Source organism: Geotrypetes seraphini, chromosome 10 (genome assembly GCF_902459505.1).
Source record: "Geotrypetes seraphini chromosome 10, aGeoSer1.1, whole genome shotgun sequence".
NCBI classification, from domain to species: domain Eukaryota; kingdom Metazoa; phylum Chordata; class Amphibia; order Gymnophiona; family Dermophiidae; genus Geotrypetes; species Geotrypetes seraphini.
Window position 1 is genome coordinate 18,158,768 of NC_047093.1, and position 20,252 is coordinate 18,179,019.

Below are 20,252 nucleotides of genomic sequence, written 5' to 3' on the forward strand. Positions count from 1 at the left end.
CAGTAGAATAGCAAATGATCTAAAGTCCCAGCTTCAAGATGACAGTGCCAGCATCTATTAGATTTAGAGCTATCCAACTTCTGTAAACGAACTGGGGTCAAAAATGCTCTATGTAACAGAAAAAAACAAGTTTGTCTCATAGATGCAAACACTGTACATCTTATCCTCCAAGCTCTTAATCTGCTTTTCACCATGTCTGTTTCTACAATTTCTTCAGGGTCTAGTAAACAGCTTGCCTACCTGTTCTTGGGACTTGCCATTTTCAGGGCATAGACCGTAGAAGTCTGCCCATCACTGGCTTAATTTTCAACTTCTGGAGATGCTTTCAAAGCTTCCTCCAGCCCATCCCGATCTATTCCACCATAATTGGAGCATGGACCATAGGAATCTGCCCTATCTAGCCTTTTTTCCCGTTACTGGATTTATTTCTTAAGCATGACTAAGTTGTTTGATTCTATTCTTTTTGCGTATACTATTAATTATTTTTCATATAAGAATCTTTTGTGCTTATCCCATGAATTTCATTACTTTTTGCATCTCCATCACGTCCCACAGGTATGCACCACCCTCTCTATGAAAAAAATACTTTCTGACTTTATTCCCTCCTTGAATTTCCCTCTTTATTTATTTGGATTTATATCCTGTCCTCCCAAAAGAGCTCAGAATGGGTTGTAGTTTACAGTCATAGCGTTACAATGTAATGTTATATAAGGCTACTCTTAGAACATTTTGTGGAGTTACAGCTGATCTTACATGGGGATATGATTGTACAAAATTACAACATGTTTGGGGTATGGGCATCGTTTGTACATAAATGATCATACAACTTCTAGTATCAAGTACTTTAGTCACAGTCCCTGGGGTATTCTGCAGAATCAAATATGGAGGGATGGGAAGGGTTAGCTTGGGGTCAAGAGGATGTGGTTAGGCAAAGATGTAGGCTCCTGAACCTTAAAGGTCCCTCAAGGGATCTGTTGTGTGGGGGTAGGTTGTTCGATAGGTTTGGTAGGAAATGGAAGTAAGATCGTTTTTTGGAGCTGGAGGACGTGTCCGGGGGGGTGGGGGGTAGGCACACCTCGTCATGGGAGCGTAGTGCTCGCCTTGGAGTGTAGAGAAGAAGTTTAAGTGAGAAGTATCTGGGTGCCATGTTGTGGAGGGTTTTTGTATGCTAGCACTAGGCCTTTAAAGAAAGATCAGTGTTTGGTTATGGGCAACCAGTGGGCTACGGTCAGTACTGGGGAGGCGGGGGTCTTTCTTGGATATATCCCTTGGATGTATTCCCTTTCCCTAACTCCTGTTTGTTTGTTTTAATTAGATTGTAAGCTCTGTTGAGCAGGGATTGCCTCTTACATGTACAGTGCTGTGTACATCTAGCATACAAAAATGTTCTTCAAGTGCAGTTTCAAATTAATACTAGCTTGCTAGTATTTAACCATTGGGTCTTCAGAAAACCAGCTGAGTTGACAAACTCATGCTGGCTGGACTCCTCATTAGTCCTCCTCATTAATATATTTATAAATAATTAATTTAATATTCCTTCAATTCCTTCTTCTTTATACTTAATAATTTCATGCTTGTTTGATTATTTATTTCCTCCAGTTATTTATTCAGACAGGTAGACACACTTAAGGTTAATGACAGTGTACTTAACTTGCTTATCAGCAACACCTCTCCGACGGAGATTCCGTTTCAACCCTTTCTTCAGGGAGCAGGTGAGCTTTTTAAGACCAAAGGCGGGTCAGCGCTGTCTGATACATATCGCTGGTAAGCTTGGAGGGAGGAATTCCTGGGGGCAGATGTCCTAAATTTTAGTTGGAGTTTTTGTGCTATTTGAAACAAAATGAAAGAAAAAACAGGAAAGGGAAACTGGGCTGTTCTCTTGCTTATTGCTGCCTTTGTGGGTTGGTTGGGCCACAATTATTTCTGTGGTGCATATCTGGGTACCTCTTCTGAGGAAGGACCTCAGTGCCTTGGTCCTGGTTTCTGCCAGGACCTTTGAGAGCTTTACCTTACTGCACTTGTTAGCAACTGTTATGGTAGGGGAAAACAAGAGACAATGAGAGAGCCCTCTATTTCTAAGCTGGGCATCCCAGTGCTGTGTGGTCGGTCCACCTTGTCCTTTCTTCATCTTGAGCAATCAGTTTGGGGACGTGCACGCCATAGGGCCTCTCGTGGAGGGGCGTTTAACCTTTAAAGGAGGTTTCCTCTATTAAGCTATGGCACATCTTCTTTACCCTGCATTCAGTGACATGGTCAATCCCACAATTAGTTTTCCACCTGTCTTGGCAGAGGAACCAAGGCAGATGTGTACCTCTCATGCATTTCCAGTATGATCTAAGTGGCATAGTGGTTAGAGCAAAGGGCGAAGAGCTAGGGAAGCTATAATTCAAATCACTTTATTTCTCTCATTGACACTTATTGTGACCTAGGCAAAGTCACCTTATCTCTTAAGATACATTTATCACCATTGTACAGGGCTGTGTACGTTTGTATTATACAGATTCTATTATTGAATGAGTAGTATTAGGTGTGTGTATCAGCTTCTGAACTGAAATTGTACTCTTTGCTGTGGTCTGTGCCAGTGCTGTGACGCTATCTAGACCATTGCTAAGTCATGTTGTACATTTCACTGTAGAACCTACAGAGGAAGAGAAAAGTTCCCCAGTGGTATCCAGCACTGGGAGCAGCACAAATTCTACTGCTGGAGAAAATAATCCTTCTGAAGGGAAGGACATGGCAGAGAAGAAACAGGCATCTCAGCTGCCCCAGGATGTAGCAGGTACAGAGGACATTAACGCCTCTGTCATTTGGGGAGCCTTTCACAGTTTAATATATCATAATTGTGAACTCATTGTGGTGCTGTATGTGTATCCATATTGCCTGTTGCAGAGCCATCTTGTGCTGCTGCATGCCATCTAATATTTGGACATCTACAGTGATTTTTTTTTTTTGTGCTGCTCATTGTTCAGTTTTGCTTGTATTTGTGCCATTCCAACTTTAAAACACATTGCATTGCATTGCATTTTGTCCCGAATAGTGGTTGCTTTAGTTCATCATGCTGCAGATGTGAGTTTGCCTTCCGACTTAATAATGCCTGGGATTTAACAGGACCATATTTACTTGGAGAGGCATAATAATAAAAAAAAAATGTCTAAGTCCCCTTTTGGCCTAAGGCCCTAAAAGCTGAAAGTAGCAGCAGGGAAAATGTCAATTCTCAAAAAAAACGTTCAAAATAAGGTATTTTTTTTTTTTTTTTTTTGGGGGGGGGGTTTTAGAATGGCCCACGTTCAGCAGTTTAAATACCCAGACCACCACTACATCTAAACTTACAACACATATCAACGTCCAAAACAAGACCTTTTAGGCGAAGGAGGGGCCAGTCCTTTGCTTAAAAGCTGGATTCTGTAACTGGCGTCTGTCAAAAACAACACCGGTTACAGAATCCCCTCCCCTCCCCCACCCCCGCAGCAATCGCGGCAGGAGAGATGGCTCATCTCCCCTATCGCGATCGCCCCCCCACCTCAAACTACAGCGACCCACGGCAGGAGAGATGCCCAATCTCTTCTGCCATGGTTCGTGGCAGTTTGGGGGGAGGGGTGATCGCGGCAGGAGAGATGCCCAATCTCTCCTCCCACATTCCACCCCCCACCTCCGAACCAATACCGGCAGGAGGGAGCCCAACCCCTCCTGCTGAGGCGCAAGCCCTGCGACCTCCCCAGCTCCCTTAAAATATGGGCAGGAGGGATCCCAGATCCTCCTGCCCACAACGCCCCCTGAACCTCCAACCACCCACCCCCAACCCCCCCTTTCAGCCTTGACACCCCCCCTTCACTTACATTAGTTGGATGTATGGATAGGTCCCAAGCCTGTCCACCTGGCAGGCCCACTATCCTCTGAATGGTGGGCCTGTTAGGTGCCTGGGCCAATCGGAATTGGCCCAGTTGCCTTAGGCCCCTCCTGTGGGCGGGGCTTTAGGCACATGGAGCCAACCCAGCCCATGTGCCTAAGGCCCCGCCCACAGGAGGGTATCTAAGGCAACTGGCCCAATTCCAGTTGGCCCAGGTGCCTAAAGCCCTTCCTGTGGGCGTGGCCTTAGGCGCCTTGCCCAATCAGGCCCTAAGGCCCGCCATTCAGAGGCCAACTAATGTAAGTGAAGGGGGGTGTCGGGGTTCGGGGGGCAGTCATGGGGTGCGTCGTGGGCAGGAGGGTCTGGGATCCCTCCCACCCATATTGTAAGGGGGGTAGGGGTGGATGCCTCGGCAGGAGGGGTTGGGCTCCTTCCTGCTGGTATTGGTTCAGGGAGGCGGGGTGGATCGCAGCAGGAGAGATTGGGCATCTCTCCTGCCGCAGGTCGCAGCAGTTCGGGGGTGGGGTGATCGCGATCACGGCAGGGTTGATGAGCCATCTCTCCTGCCGCGATCATTGCGGTTGGGGGTGGACAGGTTGCCGGGGCCGCTGAGCTGATCTTGGCAGCTGCGATGAGCTCAGCGGCCCCTTTTTGGAACTTATACGTGTTTTGACTTGGTCTAAGTCAAAACGTATAAGTTCCGACTAGGCAACCTGTTAAAGGTTTTGGTTATACTTGCTATATGACTAAGTCTAGGTCGGCCCACCTCCTGCCCTTTCCCCTTCTCTAAAAACGCCTCTTTTCGCTCTAGGTGTTTAGGGGTAGGGGAAAGGCCTAAGCTGGTTTTAGATACGTCTAAAACCAGCTTTGATTATGGGATACTTGGACGATCTGGCTCTTTGATCATCCAAGTACCGATTTAGGCCATTTTTTTGGACTTTTTTTTTTTTTTTTTTAAATTATGAGCTCCATACTTTACTAAAACATGACACTTTATTAACTGATTTAAAAAAAACGTATTTGAGCTGCGAGGTTTGTTTTTATGGAATTTGCTTAGTTTTTTTAAAGAAATGTTTGATTAGGTCATTTGCATAGTTCCCTAAGCCTAATAAAACCAAGCCAATTTGCTTTTAGAAATTGTTTTAAAATCAGCAGGCTTTAAAAATACATGAATATATATGTTCAGGTACATGGTTATATGTAGTTTGTGCCATCCTCTGTGGCTTTCTTGCAGCAATGCTTGACTAGAGAAATATTTTGAGTGGCAGGATGTGAGATGTCATGAGGTGGGTTGTTAACTAATAGTTGGTATACCTAAATTTTCATCTGTTAAAGTTGAATGTCTAAAGAGAAATTCTTATTTATATTTGAAGATGAAATGATGGATCTGATCTCCAGCTGCAGTACAAACATTAGAGATGCTGCTCTTGAAACCAACGATGAGAACAGCAACACTGCTTTCAATGAACAGATTTCTACTCTGAATGACTCAAATAAAATGTTGGATGAAATTGAAAATGCAGAGAGAGGATCGCAGGCATCAACCATCAGTCAGGAAGAGTCAGGTGATACATCAGTAGATAATATTTGAAGTGTTCACAATGTTTTGAAATGCTCATATGGTTTGCACATTGCAATTTTTCTTTAGCACTCTCCAGACCAGTAGAGGTTAATCTTTACAAGTGGGTATATATCCAATCATGACCAGCAGGTGGAGACTGAAAACAAAACTGTGGATAGTACATAAGAGATACCTTTCCCTATGCCTATCAGTCTACTTCAGTCTCCAGCAGGTGTGAGTGAGCTGTACCCATCTCCCTTGGAATTTGTTTAGGGGTTTCTAGTCCCTGTTTTTGGCCGGTCAGAGCTTGGGTGGGCCCTGTTTGGGGGTCTGTCCGACCTTGTGGGTGTCAAACCCGGCGGGTCTCGAGCAGGGTCCCTCCTCCCCACTTCCTCCACATCACCACATTTTTTAGAGGAACCTCAGCAGTAAGCCTTGCCCCCTAAATAAGAACATAAGAACATAAGCAGTGCCTCCGCCGGGTCAGACCATAGGTCCATCCTGCCCGGCAGTCCGCTCCCGCGGCAGCCCAAACAGGACACGACCTGTCTGAATCACCAGAAGGGGCTCCCTTGCCATCTTGGTTTCTCATTGAAGTCCTATCTTCCCATCGAAGTCCTAACCCTCCGGTCTTGCACATGACGACCTGGTTGGGTTTCTATACTTATTACCTGGTTAGCTTTCTATACTTGTGTTACATCCCAGCTCCTCCCTCAGTATCCCACGATCCCTTTATCCCTCAGGAATCCGTCCAATCCCTGTTTGAATCCCTGTACCGTACTCTGCCTGATCACTTCCTCCGGTAGCGCATTCCAAGTGTCCACGACCCTTTGGGTGAAAAAAAACTTCCTTGCATTTGTTTTGAACCTATCTCCCTTCAGTTTCTCCGAATGCCCCCTCGTACTTGTTGTCCCCTTCAGTCTGAAGAATCTGTCCCTATCCACTCTCTCTATGCCCCTCATGATCTTGAAGGTCTCTATCATATCTCCCCTGAGCCTCCTTTTTTCCAGAGAGAAGAGCCCCAGCCTATCCAACCTCTCGGCGTATGGGCAGTGTTCCAGCCCTTTTACCAGTTTCGTTGCTCTCCTTTGGACTCTCTCAAGTACCGCCATGTCCTTCTTGAGGCGCGGCGACCAATACTGAACGCAGTATTCCAGATGTGGACGCACCATCGCTCGATACAATGGCATTTTATCCTTGGATACCCTGTAAAAAGATGAACCTGTGTGTGTTGTACATTAATCAAATACCTTAACCCTAAATGTTAAGCACACATCAGATAAATAAAATACCAGTGGTTTTTCTAAAATATATTCAAGTATAAACAACCTTTAAGAATTCAACCAAAAACTTTGTGTAACCTTTCTCCTTTTCTCTTCCCAAACTCTTATTTATGCTGCTAATTATACATGTACTCATCTCATATATCTCCAGTGCTCAAATTTTTTCCTCCCTCCCTTTGGGAATCACTCTACTATACCATCGGACAGCGAAGTGGCTGCTCCTATGCTGCATTATCTCTTGCTTGGAGCCATTGTCAGTGTGGGCTGCTTTCTCCTCGGTGGCCTAGCAGCAGGGGCTGCCGTTTGGTCATGGTAGCCTCCATCTTACTCTTGTAATGTCATTAGAGTTACTTGTAATTGACCAGCTTTGGCAAGGGTCTTTGAGGATTTGTTATAAGTATTCCAACTGTAATATTTATGATTTGGGGAATTTAAATGACCTGGACTTGAGTAAAAGCACTTAAAGGCAGCAAAGTAATTTAGTAACTTCATAACTAGAGAGTTGCATTCAGTTTCTAGTTACTACCCTCAAAAATGGTACAGTGGAACTAAAAAAGATTCAACATTCAAAACAACAAAGGAGATGGAAGGGTTCTCCATAAAGAAAAGCTAAACAGGTTATAGAACTTTTCACTTTGAAGAGAACACTGAAATAGAAACATAGAAAGATGACGGCAGAAAAGGGCTACAGCCCATCAAGTCTGCCCACTCTATTGACCCACCCCATTAAGTCTGAATGCTAATGACCTAGTTCCTTAACTCGACCCTCGTAGGGATCCCACGTGGATGTCCCATTTAGTCTTAAAGTTGAGCACGCTGGTGGCCTTTATCACCTGCACCAGAAATCTGTTCCAGTGATCTACCACCCTTTCTGTGAAGAAATACTTCCTGGTGTCACCACTAAATTTCCCTCCTCTAAGTTTGAGCGGGTGCCCTCTTGTGATCGAGGGTCCCCTGGGAAAGAATATATCGTTTTCCACCTCGACACGACCCGTGACGTACTTAAATGTCTCAATCATGCCACCCCTTTCCCTGCGCTCCTCTAGGGTATAGAGCTGCAGTTTGCCCAGTCTTTCTTCGTATGAGAGACCTTTGAGCCCCGCGACCATCCTAGTGGCCATCCGCTGGACCGACTCAGCTCGAAGCACATCTTTCTGGTAGTGTGGCCTCCAGAATTGCACACAGTATTCCAGATGAGGTCTCACCATGGTTCTGTAGAGTGGCATTATGACTTCAGGTTTACGGCTGACGAAGCTTCTATTGATACATCCCATCATTTGCCTTGCCTTTGATGAGGCCTTCTCTACTTGTTTGGCAGCCTTCATGTCTGCACTGATGATTACCCCCAAGTCCCGTTCCTCTGAAGTCCTAGCTAGTGTTTCTCCATTCAAGGAGTATGTTCTGCATGGATTTCCGCTGCCGAGATGCATGACCTTACATTTTTTAGCGTTGAAGCCTAGCTGCCATGTCGAGGACCAGTTTTCCAACGTGATCAGATCTTGTGTCATACTATCCTGGAGGTTGCTTTCACTTACTATGTTACACAGTTTGGCATCGTCGGCGAACAGTGCTACTTTACCCTAAAGCCCCCGGGTCAAGTCCCCTATGAATATGTTGAAAAGGGATGGTCCCAGGACTGAGCCCTGTGGCACTCCGCTAGTCACCTCTGATGTCTCAGAGAGGGTGCCGTTGACCACCACCCTCTGAAGTCTTCCACTCAGCCAATTACTGACCCATGCAGTTAGTTTCTCACCCAAACCCAGCGATTTCATCTTGTTTAATAGTCTACGGTGTGGGACACTGTCGAAAGCTTTACTGAAATCCAAGTACACTATGTCCAGAGACTCTCCCGAGTCTACCTTTCCTGTCACCCAATCGAAGAAGCTTATAAGATTGGATTGGCATGACCTGCCTCTGGTGAATCCATGTTGACAGGGATCCCTTAGATTCCCTTCATCCATTATCGTGTCTAATTTACCTTTAAGTAGAGTTTCCATGAGTTTACACATTATTGATGTGAGACTCACTGGTCTATAATTTGCAGCCTCTGCTCTGCAACCCTTTTTGTGCAGAGGAATGACGTTGGCTGTTTTCCAGTCCAGGGGGACTCTCCCCGTACTTAGGGAGAGATTGAAGAGCATGGCTAACGGTTCCGCCAGAACATCGCACAGCTCTCTGAGCACTCTTGGGTGCAAATTGTCCGGTCCCATGGCTTTGTTCACCTTGAGTCTTGAAAGTTCTCTGTAAACATCAGCTGGTGTGAACTCAAAATATGACAGAAGTTTATAATTTATTTTTAGATATGATTGTCTTTGATCCCAAAATCCTAAAGCAGAAATACCAATTACGGTATTATACAGTACAATAATACATCATATCATATTAGTTATTTCCCCTAAGTTAAAAGTATGCTTGCTTAGGCAGTGTGAACAACCATGTGTTAACTTTTCCCTGAAATTAAGGTCTTTTTCTTCACGCTACCGTATATGCGCTAATATAAGCCAAGGTAACTTTTTCCCTCCCCCACAAAAAAGGAGGTAAAAAGGTTGACTCTAATATAACCCAAATTTCTAACCTCAGTTTATCATGGTAAGCCAATCTGCAAAGACTAGACATAAGTTTTAATATATTTTTTAACTTTACAGTGTCTCCTCTAAAACCTTCTTGCTTCCCTAAAGTAGTAAACTCAAAAAACCAAACAATATAATAACTACTTCTTATAAACATTTATAAAGGATTGAATCAAAAATAACAAAATATTCCAAATGGCATACCAAGAAATATCTCAATAATAAGTGGAGAAAGACCTCAGAATCTAGTACTTCTCCTACCATATAAAGAGATGACTCATCACATCATCGTGGGCCTTAAAAAAACAAGCACACTATGATCCAAATCCTTTATAAAAATGTTCATTTATTTGAAAATGACTAAGACCACCTGAACAGTTGAAGATGCAGTCTCTCATATAATAAACATTTAGTAGTCTATGCTTCAAATGTGCTACTTCACTTTCCAAAGCATCTGAGCAGTAGGGAGACTATCCCTCCTGGAGACCTCAAACAGCAAGGCGTAAAACGCAAGTGCATGGACATTGTGGGGAAAAAGTTCAAAGAAGAGCAACTAAGATGATAAAGGGGGATGGAACTCCTCTTGTATGAGGAAAGACTAGAGGTTAGTGCTTTTCAGCTTGGAAAAGAGATGGTTTAAAGTCTACAAAATTCTGAGTGATGTAGTAGAACGATAGAAGTAGATCATTTTGTGTTTTTAACTCCATTAAAAATTAGAAACACTAGGGGACACTCGAAATTACAGGGAGATACTTTTTAAATCAATAGGAAGAAATATTTTTTTCACTCGGAGAATAGTTAAGCTCTGGAATGCATTGCCAGAGGATGTGGTAAGAGTGATTAAAGTAGCTGGTTTAAAAAAAGGTTTGCACAAGTTCCGGGAAGAAAAGTCCATAGTCTTCTGTTGAGACAGACATGGGGGAAGCCACTGCTTGCCCTTGATCGGTAGCATGGAATGTTGCTACTATTTGGGATTTTTCCAGGTATTTATGACCTCTATTGGCACTGTGAAGATGGGATACTGGGCTAGATGGACTATTGGTCTGAAGTAAGTCTATTCTTTTGTTCTTAAGTACACCCATACCTGGACAATTTGCTGACCAGAGCACCATCAAGGTCAGAGGGCAAGCAAGCAGTACAACAAATTGTGGCTCTCCTACAGGATCTAGGCTGGATAATCAACTTCAGGAAGAGTTATCTAGAGACAACACAATGTTTGGAGTACTCGGGGGCCTGCTTCAACATGGCAAAAGGCTATGTCTTCTTCCCAAGCCATGCAAACAGAAACTCAGGAAGCAGATTGTAGAGATCTTAGCGATGCCAAATCCCACAGTGTGGCATTACTTCCAAGTGCTGGGCTCGATGGCAACCACCCTGTAAATGGTTCCCTGGGTGAGGGTGCACATGCACCCCCTCCAGGATTCCTTGCTCTCCAGGTGGTCCCCGTAGCGTCATTCCCTCCAGCTGCATCTTCCCTGGATAGGGGAAGCGAGGAACAACGTATGCTGGTGGCTTCAGGGGGACTATTTATCAAAGGGCATGCTCCTATGAATCTCCTCATAGGTGACATGACCAACACCAGCCTGTTTGGCTGGGGACCCATTGCAGCAGTCATCCGGTGCAAGGCCAGTGGATCCTCCCACAGAGAAAAAGGTCCATAAATCGTCTGGAGCTTCGAGCCATTTATCTGGTTTTGAGGGTGTTGGAGAAGCACCTGGAAGGAAAGGCAGTCAGTGTTCTCGGACAATGCCTGCAAAGTAGCTTATGTGAACAGACAGGGAGGCATCGGAAGTGTTCCATTATATCTGGAAGCCCAGCTATTGTTCAAATGGGTAGAAGTTCTTTTTCAGGCACACTGCAGGCCATGTAGCAGGAGTGGAAAATGTGCAGGCCAACTTTCTTAGCCAGCAGTCTCTAGACCCAATGGAGTGGTCACTGTCCCAAATAGCGTTCAACTTCGTTGTCCAGCATTGGGGAAATCCAGTGATGGACTTAATGGCTTCAACCAAGAATTGCTTCTACAGCCAAAGAGATGAAATAGGCAGTGCAGGGTTGGACACGTTAGTCCAGCCCTGGCTGGACTTTCCTTTCCCACAAATTTGTGTTGTGTTTTTTCTCTTAAGTGGGATTTGCTCTGGGCCCTTTTTTTTGTGACTTGGTCTTCAAAATATTAGACACTTCTCTGCCCCTTGTGAAGATACAGAAGTTTGGACAGAGTTGTTGATCAGAATTGGTTGCTGTCAGTAGTAAATTGCAATTATAGTATTTAGCTCTTTTGTACACATTTTTTAATTCTGTCACTGTTTTTCTTTCCACCTCCTCTACAGGGAGTTCATAAGAACATAAGAATAGCCTTATTGGGTCAGACCAATGGTCCATCTAGCCCAGTATCCCATGTTCGTGGAGGCCAATCCAGGTCACAAGTACCTAGCAAAAACCCAAATAGTAGCAGCATTTCATGCTACTGACCCATGTCTGTCTCAACAGCAGACTATGGACTTTTCCTCCAGGAACTGGTCCTAACCCTTTTTTTTTTTAATCAGCTACATTAACTGCTCTAACCATATCCTCTGGCAGCTCGTTGCAGAGCTTAACTATTCTCTGAGTGAAAAATATATTTCCTCCTATTGGTTTTAAAAGTATTACTCTGTAACTTCCCCTAGTCTTTGTAAATCTTGATGCAGTAAAAAATCGATCCACTTCTACCCGTTCTACACCACTCAGGATTTTATATTCAATCATATCTCCCCTCAGCTGGCTCTCTTCCAAGCTGACGAGCCCTAACCTCTCTAGTCTTTTCTCATACAAGAGGAGTTCATCCCCTTTATCATCTTGGTCGCTCTTCTTTGAACTTTTTCTAGTGTCGTTATATCTTTTTTAAGATAAGGAGACCAGAACTGAACGCAGTACTCAAGGTGAGGTCGCACCATTGAGCGATAACAGAGGCATCCACCATCCTCTGTGAAAAGGTATTTCCTGACATTACTCCTAAGTTTTAAGTATATCATCATAATCTTGGTCTCAGTAAGATGCAGCAGAACTTGAAGATTTGTGTTAAAGAGGATCGGGAAGAATAGAGATCCCTTTGGTACACTGTATTCTTAACAATCAAAGAATGAAAACAGTGTGTCCCTACTGAAGGCTATAAGTTCTCTTTCAAAAACTATCTACCACTGGTAGTAGTGATTAACCTATTTTGTGTAGCAGGGGACTTTAAGTTGGAGAAGACTAATGGTGAAGCAAGCGACTCATCGGGGTCAGGGAGAGGCACCTCTCTTTCAACACGGATGGTGACAAGGTTAAGAAATCCTGACAGCAAACTCAGTCAACTCAAGAGTCAACAGGTGGCTGCTGCAGCACATGAAGCAAATAAAGTCTACAAGGAAGGCCGAGAGGTATGTGTTCATTCTGTTTTCCTTTGAACAATAAAATATTTGATCAACTTCAAAATGTTTAACCTTTTTATTTGAGGCATCACAGGTTATCTAACATACAACAATAAATGTGATGCATATCCTATCGTGTGGTCTTAACAGCTACACTAGTATTGCTTCCTTATCAAATGCCAAAACTAACTGCAAGCTACATGAACATTGCTAGTTACCCCAGATTTATATTTACCTCAGGTACTGTTATGTTCATCAAGCTCCCCACAACTTCTGTTAAACTTGAGTTGACAAAACATGTCGCGTTGCAAAAATCTTCACGTACATTAAATGCTCTCTACTTTTGCTTTTTCCCCTCCCCCTCGTAAGGTCCTGGTAGTAAACTCACAAGGAGAAATTTCCCGGCTAAGCACCAGGAAAGAAATTGTGATGAAGGGAAATATTAGCAATTACTTTAAGCTGGGACAGGAGGGAAAGTACCGGGTCTACCACAATCAGTACACCACCAATTCCTTTGCACTGAACAAACATCAGCACAGGGAGGACCACGACAAGAGACGACATCTCTCCCATAAGTTCTGTTTGACACCTTCTGGGGACTTCAAGTGGAACGGTTCTGTACATGGGTCGAAGATTCTGACCATATCGACTCTGAGACTAACTATTATCCAACTAGAAAGTAACATTCCAGCATCATTCCTTCATCCTAACTGGGCTTCTCACAGGTAAAGCATTACGTTGTGTGATTATGTATTTGTTTGTTCTGCCATACAGGTTTTTCCTTCCTTCCTTGTATCCCAGGTGCTTTCCATGAGAAGCCCAAAGTTCTTGATATTTTTCTTACTTATCCTCTATTATAAGGCCACAGAGCACATGAATCTTTCGCCTTGATGCTGAAGCTCCTTTTGTGAATTAATTGTATTCTTTTGTCTTTGTCCCATCTGTTCACTATAAGAGAAATATTTCAAAGTTGGAGCCTGTTGGGAATTGCACAGCACTTCCAACTTGGCAGCAAAAAAGTTAGAAGTGGTTTGTTAGCACTGACACTATTTCAGTTTTTTTCCAATTGTAGGTCAAACTGGATTAAGGCTGTCCAGATGTGTAGCAAACCTCGAGAATTTGCCCTAGCACTGGCTATACTAGAATGTGCAATTAAACCAGTTGTCATGTTGCCAATCTGGCGGGATGCCCTAGGCCATACCAGGCAAGTCTCAATAATTGTTTTTAATGTAATTGAGAAAAATAATGCACCATAGAATTTAGAGCATTAAACCCATTATATGCGTTAACTAGGGGTACTACTTGATGATGTTAAGGCGTTCTGCGATAATATGTCTGTTAGCATGCATGTTAGGGAATTTTTCTGGTAGAAGACATGGCACGGGTGTAGAAACATAATCCTGCTTGCACATTCTTGGTAATGTACACACTAACTGGGTAGCAGCTGAGTTAACGCTGGATTACGAAGTGCCTCCTAGATAGGAGTCGTTAAATGCTCCTGGAATAAATTCTAGTAATAATAGCAAGCTAGCACATAACCAACAGTGTTGCCCTTTTGGCTACTTTTAGCACCGAAATAGAAAAACAAGCTATTCTTAAACTATACTTTGTTAATAAAAATGCACTGTTTTGGGGGCAACAGTTATATATCTTTCCAGATGTCTCTAAACAGACACAGTACAGGAGGAAACAGTTCCTGCATCTTAAGACTTGTGTCTTGGCTGTGGGAGCTTTATTTTTTCTAAAGTTTCCATGTAAATGTTTAGTGACTTATCAGAATAACAAGTATATTTTTGTTGATCCAGCTCAATTAGAAATATTTCTTCAAGATAAACCCAAATTAGATATATTGCCTGTAACTAATGCAGAGGTTGAGAATGAGTGACTTATGATTTACTTATTTTTTCTTTCTAATTATGGGACTCCTTCAGGAGATAATCAGCCCTAATAATGTGGACTTAATAAATATTTTTAAGGTTGTTATTTTTATCTTGTACTTTTTTTTTGTAATTGCCTGAAGTTGTTATATGCTGTAACAAATGAATAAACTTATATAAAAAAAAAAAACCAAGCTAGCACATGACCTGCATAAAAAGGTACCCTCAAAAAGAAAAACGTTAAGATTTGCAGTTAACCCAGACTAAAATCTGCATTAACTCCATATAACATAATATACTTGGACTTCCAAAAAGCGTTCGACAAAGTTCCACATGAAAGACTTCTCAGGAAACTACAAAGCCATGGAATAGAGGGAGTTATACTAAGATGGGTAGGCAAATGGCTAGAGAACAGAAAGCAGAGAGTGGGTATAAATGGGAAGTTCTCAGACTGGGAGAAAGTGACTAGCGGTGTGCCCCAGGGCTCGGTACTTGGGCCCATCTTATTTAATATTTTCATAAATGACCTAGAAGAAGGAACATCCAGTGGGATCATCAAGTTTGCTGATGACACAAAGCTATGCCAGGCAATCAGATCGCAGAAGGATAGCGAGGTACTCCAGAGTGACTTGTGTCAGTTAGAGAAATGGGCGGAGAAATGGCAGATAAAGTTTAATGTGGAAAAGTGCAAAGTAATGCATTTAGGCAGAAAGAACAAGGAATACGAGTATAGAATGTCAGGTGCAACTCTGGGTAAGAACGAACAAGAGAAAGACCTGGGTGTACTGATAGATAGGACCCTGAAACCGTCGGCACAATGCGCGGCAGCAGCAAACAAAACAAATAGAATGTTAGGCATGATAAAGAAAGGAATCACGAGTAGATCGGAGAAAGTTATAATGCCGCTTTATAGGGCAATGGTCAGACCACACTTGGAATACTGTGTCCAACATTGGTCTCCCAACCTAAAGAAGGATATAAAAATGCTGGAGAGGGTGCAGAGACGAGCAACGAAGCTAATAAATGGTATGGAGAACTTGGAATATGAGGAACGACTCAAGAAACTGGGACTGTTCTCCCTTGATAAGAGGAGACTGCGAGGGGACATGATTGAGGCTTTCAAAATACTGAAAGGCATCGACAAAATAGGGCAGGAAAATAAATTATTTACATTGTCCAATGTGACACAGACAAGAGGGCATGGACTGAAGCTAAGGGGGGGCAAGTCCAGGACAAATGTCAGGAAGTTCTGCTTCACGCAGCGAGTGGTGGATGCCTGGAATGCTCTCCCAGAGGAGGTTATTATGGAATCCACCGTTCTAGGATTCAAAAGCAAATTAGATGCACATCTCCTTACGAGAGGCATAGAGGGATATGGGTGACTAAAACTACATCAGGTGTACCGTATTTTCACATAGATAACGCGCACACGGGTATAGCGCGCGAAAAACACAAATTTATGTACAGAAATTTTTATATACCGCGCACACCCGTATACCGCGCATGCTGCCCAACTCTCCCGTCGCTGCCCGACTCTCCTTTCACCCGCCCCGACTCTCCTCTGGCCACCCCGACTCTCCTTTCGCCCGCACGACTCTCCTCTCCCCCTTGAAGTCCTGTCCCCACCCTGAAAACCTGATGCCCCCCCCCCGACGTCCAATTCACCCCTCCCCCTCGCAGGACCACTCGCACCCCCACCCCGAAGGACCGCTCGCACGCACCTGCACCCCCACCCCGCAGGACCGCTCGCACGCACTCCCACCCGCACCCCCACCCTGAAAGACCGCTCGCACCCCCACAGCCTCCCGACCCTCCCCCCCATCATGTAGAAGCTCCTACCGGTGTCCTGCTGCTTCCTCTTAGCGGTCCCGACTCCCCAACACGATCGGGGCAAGAGGGAGCTCAAGCCCTCTTGCCCCAGCCAACCACGGCACCCCCGACACGATCGGGGCAAGAGGGAGCTCAAGCCCTCTTGCCCCCCCCGACTCCCCGACACATTGGGCAAAACGGAGCCCAAGCCCTCTTACCCTGCCAACTCCTCGACAATATCGGGCCAGGAAGGAGCCCAAGTCCTCATGGCCCTGGCGACCCCCCCCCCCCCCCGCTAGTTGTTCGGGCCAGGAGGGAGCCCAAACCCTCCTGGCCACGGCGACCCCCACCCCGCACTACATTATGGGCAGGAGGGATCCCAGGCCCTCCTGCCTTCGACGCAAACCCCCCTCCCCCCAACGACCGCCCCCCCCAACCGACCCGCGACCCCCCTGGCCGTCCCCCACGACACCCCCACCCCCCTTCCCCGTACCTTTGTGTAGTTGGCCGGACAGACGGGAGCCAAACCCGCCTGTCCGGCAGGCAGCCAACGACGGAATGAGGCCGGATTGGCCCATCCGTCCCAAAGCTCCGCCTACTGGTGGGGCCTAAGGCGCCTGGGCCAATCAGAATAGGCCTGGGAGCCTTAGGTCCCTCCTGGGGGCGGGGCCTTGGGCACATGGTCGGGTTGGGCCCATGTGCCTCAGGCCCCGCCCCCAGGTGGGACCTAAGGCTCCCGGGCCTATTCTGATTGGCCCAGGCGCCTTAGGCCCCACCAGTAGGCGGAGCTTTGGGACGGATTGGCCAATCCGGCCTCATTCCGTCGTTGGCTGCCTGCCGGACAGGCAAGTTTGACTCCCGTCTGTCCGGCCAACTACACAAAGGTACGGGGAAGGGGGGTGGGGGGGACATGGGGGTCGGCCAGGGGGGTCGTGGGTCGGCTGGGGGGAGGGGGGCCTGGGATCCCTCCTGCCCGTAATGTAGTGCGGGGTGGGGGTCGCCAGGGCCAGGAGGACTTGGGCTCCCTCCTGGCCTGATATTGTTGGGGAGTTGGGGAGTCGGCGGGGCAAGAGGGCTTAGGCTCCCTTTTGCCCCGATCGTGTCGGGGAGTCGGGGGGGCAAGAGGGCTTGAGCTCCCTCTTGCCCCGATTATGTCGGGAGTGCCGCGGTTGGTTGGGGCAAGAGGGCTTGAGCTCCCTCTTTCCCCGAACGTGTCGGGACCGCCAAGAGGAAGCAGCAGGACACCGGTAGGAGCTTCTACATGATGGGGGGGGGGTCGGGAGGCTGTGGGGGTGCGAGCGGTCCTTCAGGGTGCGGGTGCGTGCGAGCGGTCTTTTGGGGTGGGGGTGCGAGCGGTCCTGCGGGGGGGGGGGGGGTGAACTATGTAAAAAAAATTTTGTACAACGCGCTCACGCGTATAACACGCAAGGGTGTGCGCGGTACGTAAAAACCACGTATAACGCACGTGTTATATGCGAGAAAATACGGTACACATGACTGGGCCTACGCTTGTGCGGATCACCGGACTCGATGGACCATGGGTCTGATCTGGAGATGGCAGTTATGTTCAGACCTCCGGCTTCCCTGATGCGCACTTGAGCAGGCAACTGGACCACAAACCGAAGGCCCCAGTTGCGAAGCTCAGAACAGTAGGGTGCCAAAGCGTGCCACCGAGCAGCAACCTCCACGGAGTAGTCATTAAATAGAAGGAGCTTCTTACGGTCATACTCCAGTAAGTTCTTCTTTCGATAAAGCGCCATCAACTGATCCTTTTCAGCGAAATTAAGGAGCCAGGCTATAACAAGCCGGGGTCGGCCATCACCCTCCACCAGGATTCTTGTGCCTGCACGCAAAAAGCCCACGGCCTCCGGGAACCACTTCTCCACGAGGTCCCGCAGCTCCTCTTCTCAGAGGGTTTCCACCAGCCCCACAAACCTGATGTTATTGCGGCGACCACGGTTCTCCTGGTCTTCGAGGTGCGCATGTAGAGTGGAGCAGCATGCTTCCACAGCCCTGAGCTGCGCCTCCATAGTAGATGAATGGTCCTCCTGCACTGCGATTCGGGTCTCCGCCGTCTGCAAACCCTGGCGCTCCAGACTGTCTCGGATGTTTTCCGCTCAATAAAAATTATTTCAAACAAATAAACAACAAACCTCCAAATCTTAACTGTCTTCAGTAACATGTCCTTTTGTTTCTAAGTACCTTATTTAAAAGTAAAGTGACTTTAGTATTCTAAGAAAAGAATTAACGCTCAAAAGTATTTAAATTTGGACAGCATAGAGAAGGTACAACTTTATATTTTACTGGACTCGTGCCTCTGCTTTATGAAGACTGTTGTATTTTATTTTACTACCTTTTTAGATTGCTCAGGATGACATCAATTGAAAGGGAAGAAAAAGAGAAGGTGAAAAAAAGGGAGAGAAAGCAGGAGGAAGAGGAAACCATGCAGCAGGCAACATGGGTGAAATACACATTTCCTGTCAAACACCAGGTAATTTGTCCACTGGCCAACTTGGTTCTTGCGTACTGTAAAATATCATAGCCATATGTTCCTAATTTCCAGTGCAGTACGTGTGTCATTTTGGACAAGTGGGTTATCTCCCCATGGCTGTGAGCCATATGCAGAAGGAATCCACTCAGGAATTTTTCTGTGACCCTCCTACTTCACCAGCGGCTCTGCTGCCACCTACATAATTACTTACAAAGATTTAATTCTATTGAGGTAAAATGTAGAATGACTAGACACCTGCCCTTTGGTCTTTTAATCTAAACTTGGCTTTATTTACCGAGTCATCATTCTAAGAAAACTCAACTCGGTTTATAATAGTTAACTTAACAGAAAAAACCATAAGGAATTTTCAAAATGTTTAACAAATAAAGTGGTTTTTAAAGATTTACGAAAAAATTGAAGTGAACCAGAACTCCTTAAGAAGTGGAAGATCATTCCAAAGTTGAGAAAATATAAAAATCAAAGATTGACTAAAAATCTTGACTCCTTTAGTCCCTTTCCTGGAAGGATGGGATAACTTAAATTGTTGGACATTCCAAGATAAAGGAATAAGAGGAGTAAATATACCATATAGGATCTTGAAAGCAACACAAGCACATTTAAATTGAACTCTAAAATAAACCGGGAGCCAATGAAGACTGGAGCAACGTTTCCCGAATATCAATTTCGCAGCAGTATTTTGAATCAATTGCATTCTAGCTGGTAAGGATCCATGGCCCCTCCAACTGAAGAGTCCTTTCTGAAGTCCCAAGCAGACTCATTCTCCCGGCTGTCAGTAGTGCATTTCGTGCTGCCAGTGCTGACCCTTCCCCCCCCCCTCTTGCACATGTTCAGTTCACTTGGAACCCTCACACATGCATGCATGAAGGATGCTGGTTGAACTGTGTATACAGCAAGAAATAATTGCAAAAACTGTAATAATCCTACTACTACTACTATTTACGGTAACTAAAGCCCATCCGCTGTTACTTCACTGATTCTGACTTCACCCAATTGTTATATGCCTTTGTTCTATCCCGCCTGGATTATTGCAATGGTCTTTACACCGGTCTACCAGCCAAAGAGCAGAACCGTCTACAAAGAGTCCAAAATGCTGCAGTGTGACTCTAAAAAACCTTGGCTCTTTCGACCATATCTCCCCAGCACTGAACCAGGTCCACTGGCTCCCAATACACCAACACAATATCTTCAAACTACTAGTATTAGCGTTTAAACACTTCCACGACATGACACCTGACTATGTATACCATTCTCAGTGGCCCCTCCATTCACAACGGGAACTCACTTTCCAACCCTCCAGCAAACAGCCTCATAGAAACATAGAAGGTGACGGCAGATAAGGGCCAAGGCCCATCAAGTCTGCCCACATCAATGACCCTCCCCTACCTCCCTTTGCGAAGAGATCCCACC

At 45.5% G+C, this 20,252-nt stretch overlaps 1 protein-coding gene across 9 annotated transcripts in view; it reads left to right on the forward strand.

Annotated features, from left to right (window-relative positions):
- The window catches only part of BPTF (bromodomain PHD finger transcription factor), a 232,412-nt gene that overhangs the window by 105,957 nt on the left and 106,203 nt on the right, over positions 1–20,252 (forward strand). For 7 of the 9 annotated variants that reach the window (XM_033961424.1, XM_033961417.1, XM_033961422.1 and 4 more), the window contains exons 5-10: positions 2,636–2,779; positions 5,221–5,412; positions 12,466–12,656; positions 13,017–13,372; positions 13,720–13,851; positions 18,695–18,824. In XM_033961424.1, the coding sequence (XP_033817315.1) occupies positions 2,636–2,779; positions 5,221–5,412; positions 12,466–12,656; positions 13,017–13,372; positions 13,720–13,851; positions 18,695–18,824 (1,145 nt within the window). The remainder of the gene's footprint in view (positions 1–2,635; positions 2,780–5,220; positions 5,413–12,465; positions 12,657–13,016; positions 13,373–13,719; positions 13,852–18,694; positions 18,825–20,252) is intronic. The other 2 variants (XM_033961418.1, XM_033961421.1) reach the window with 2 other exon arrangements.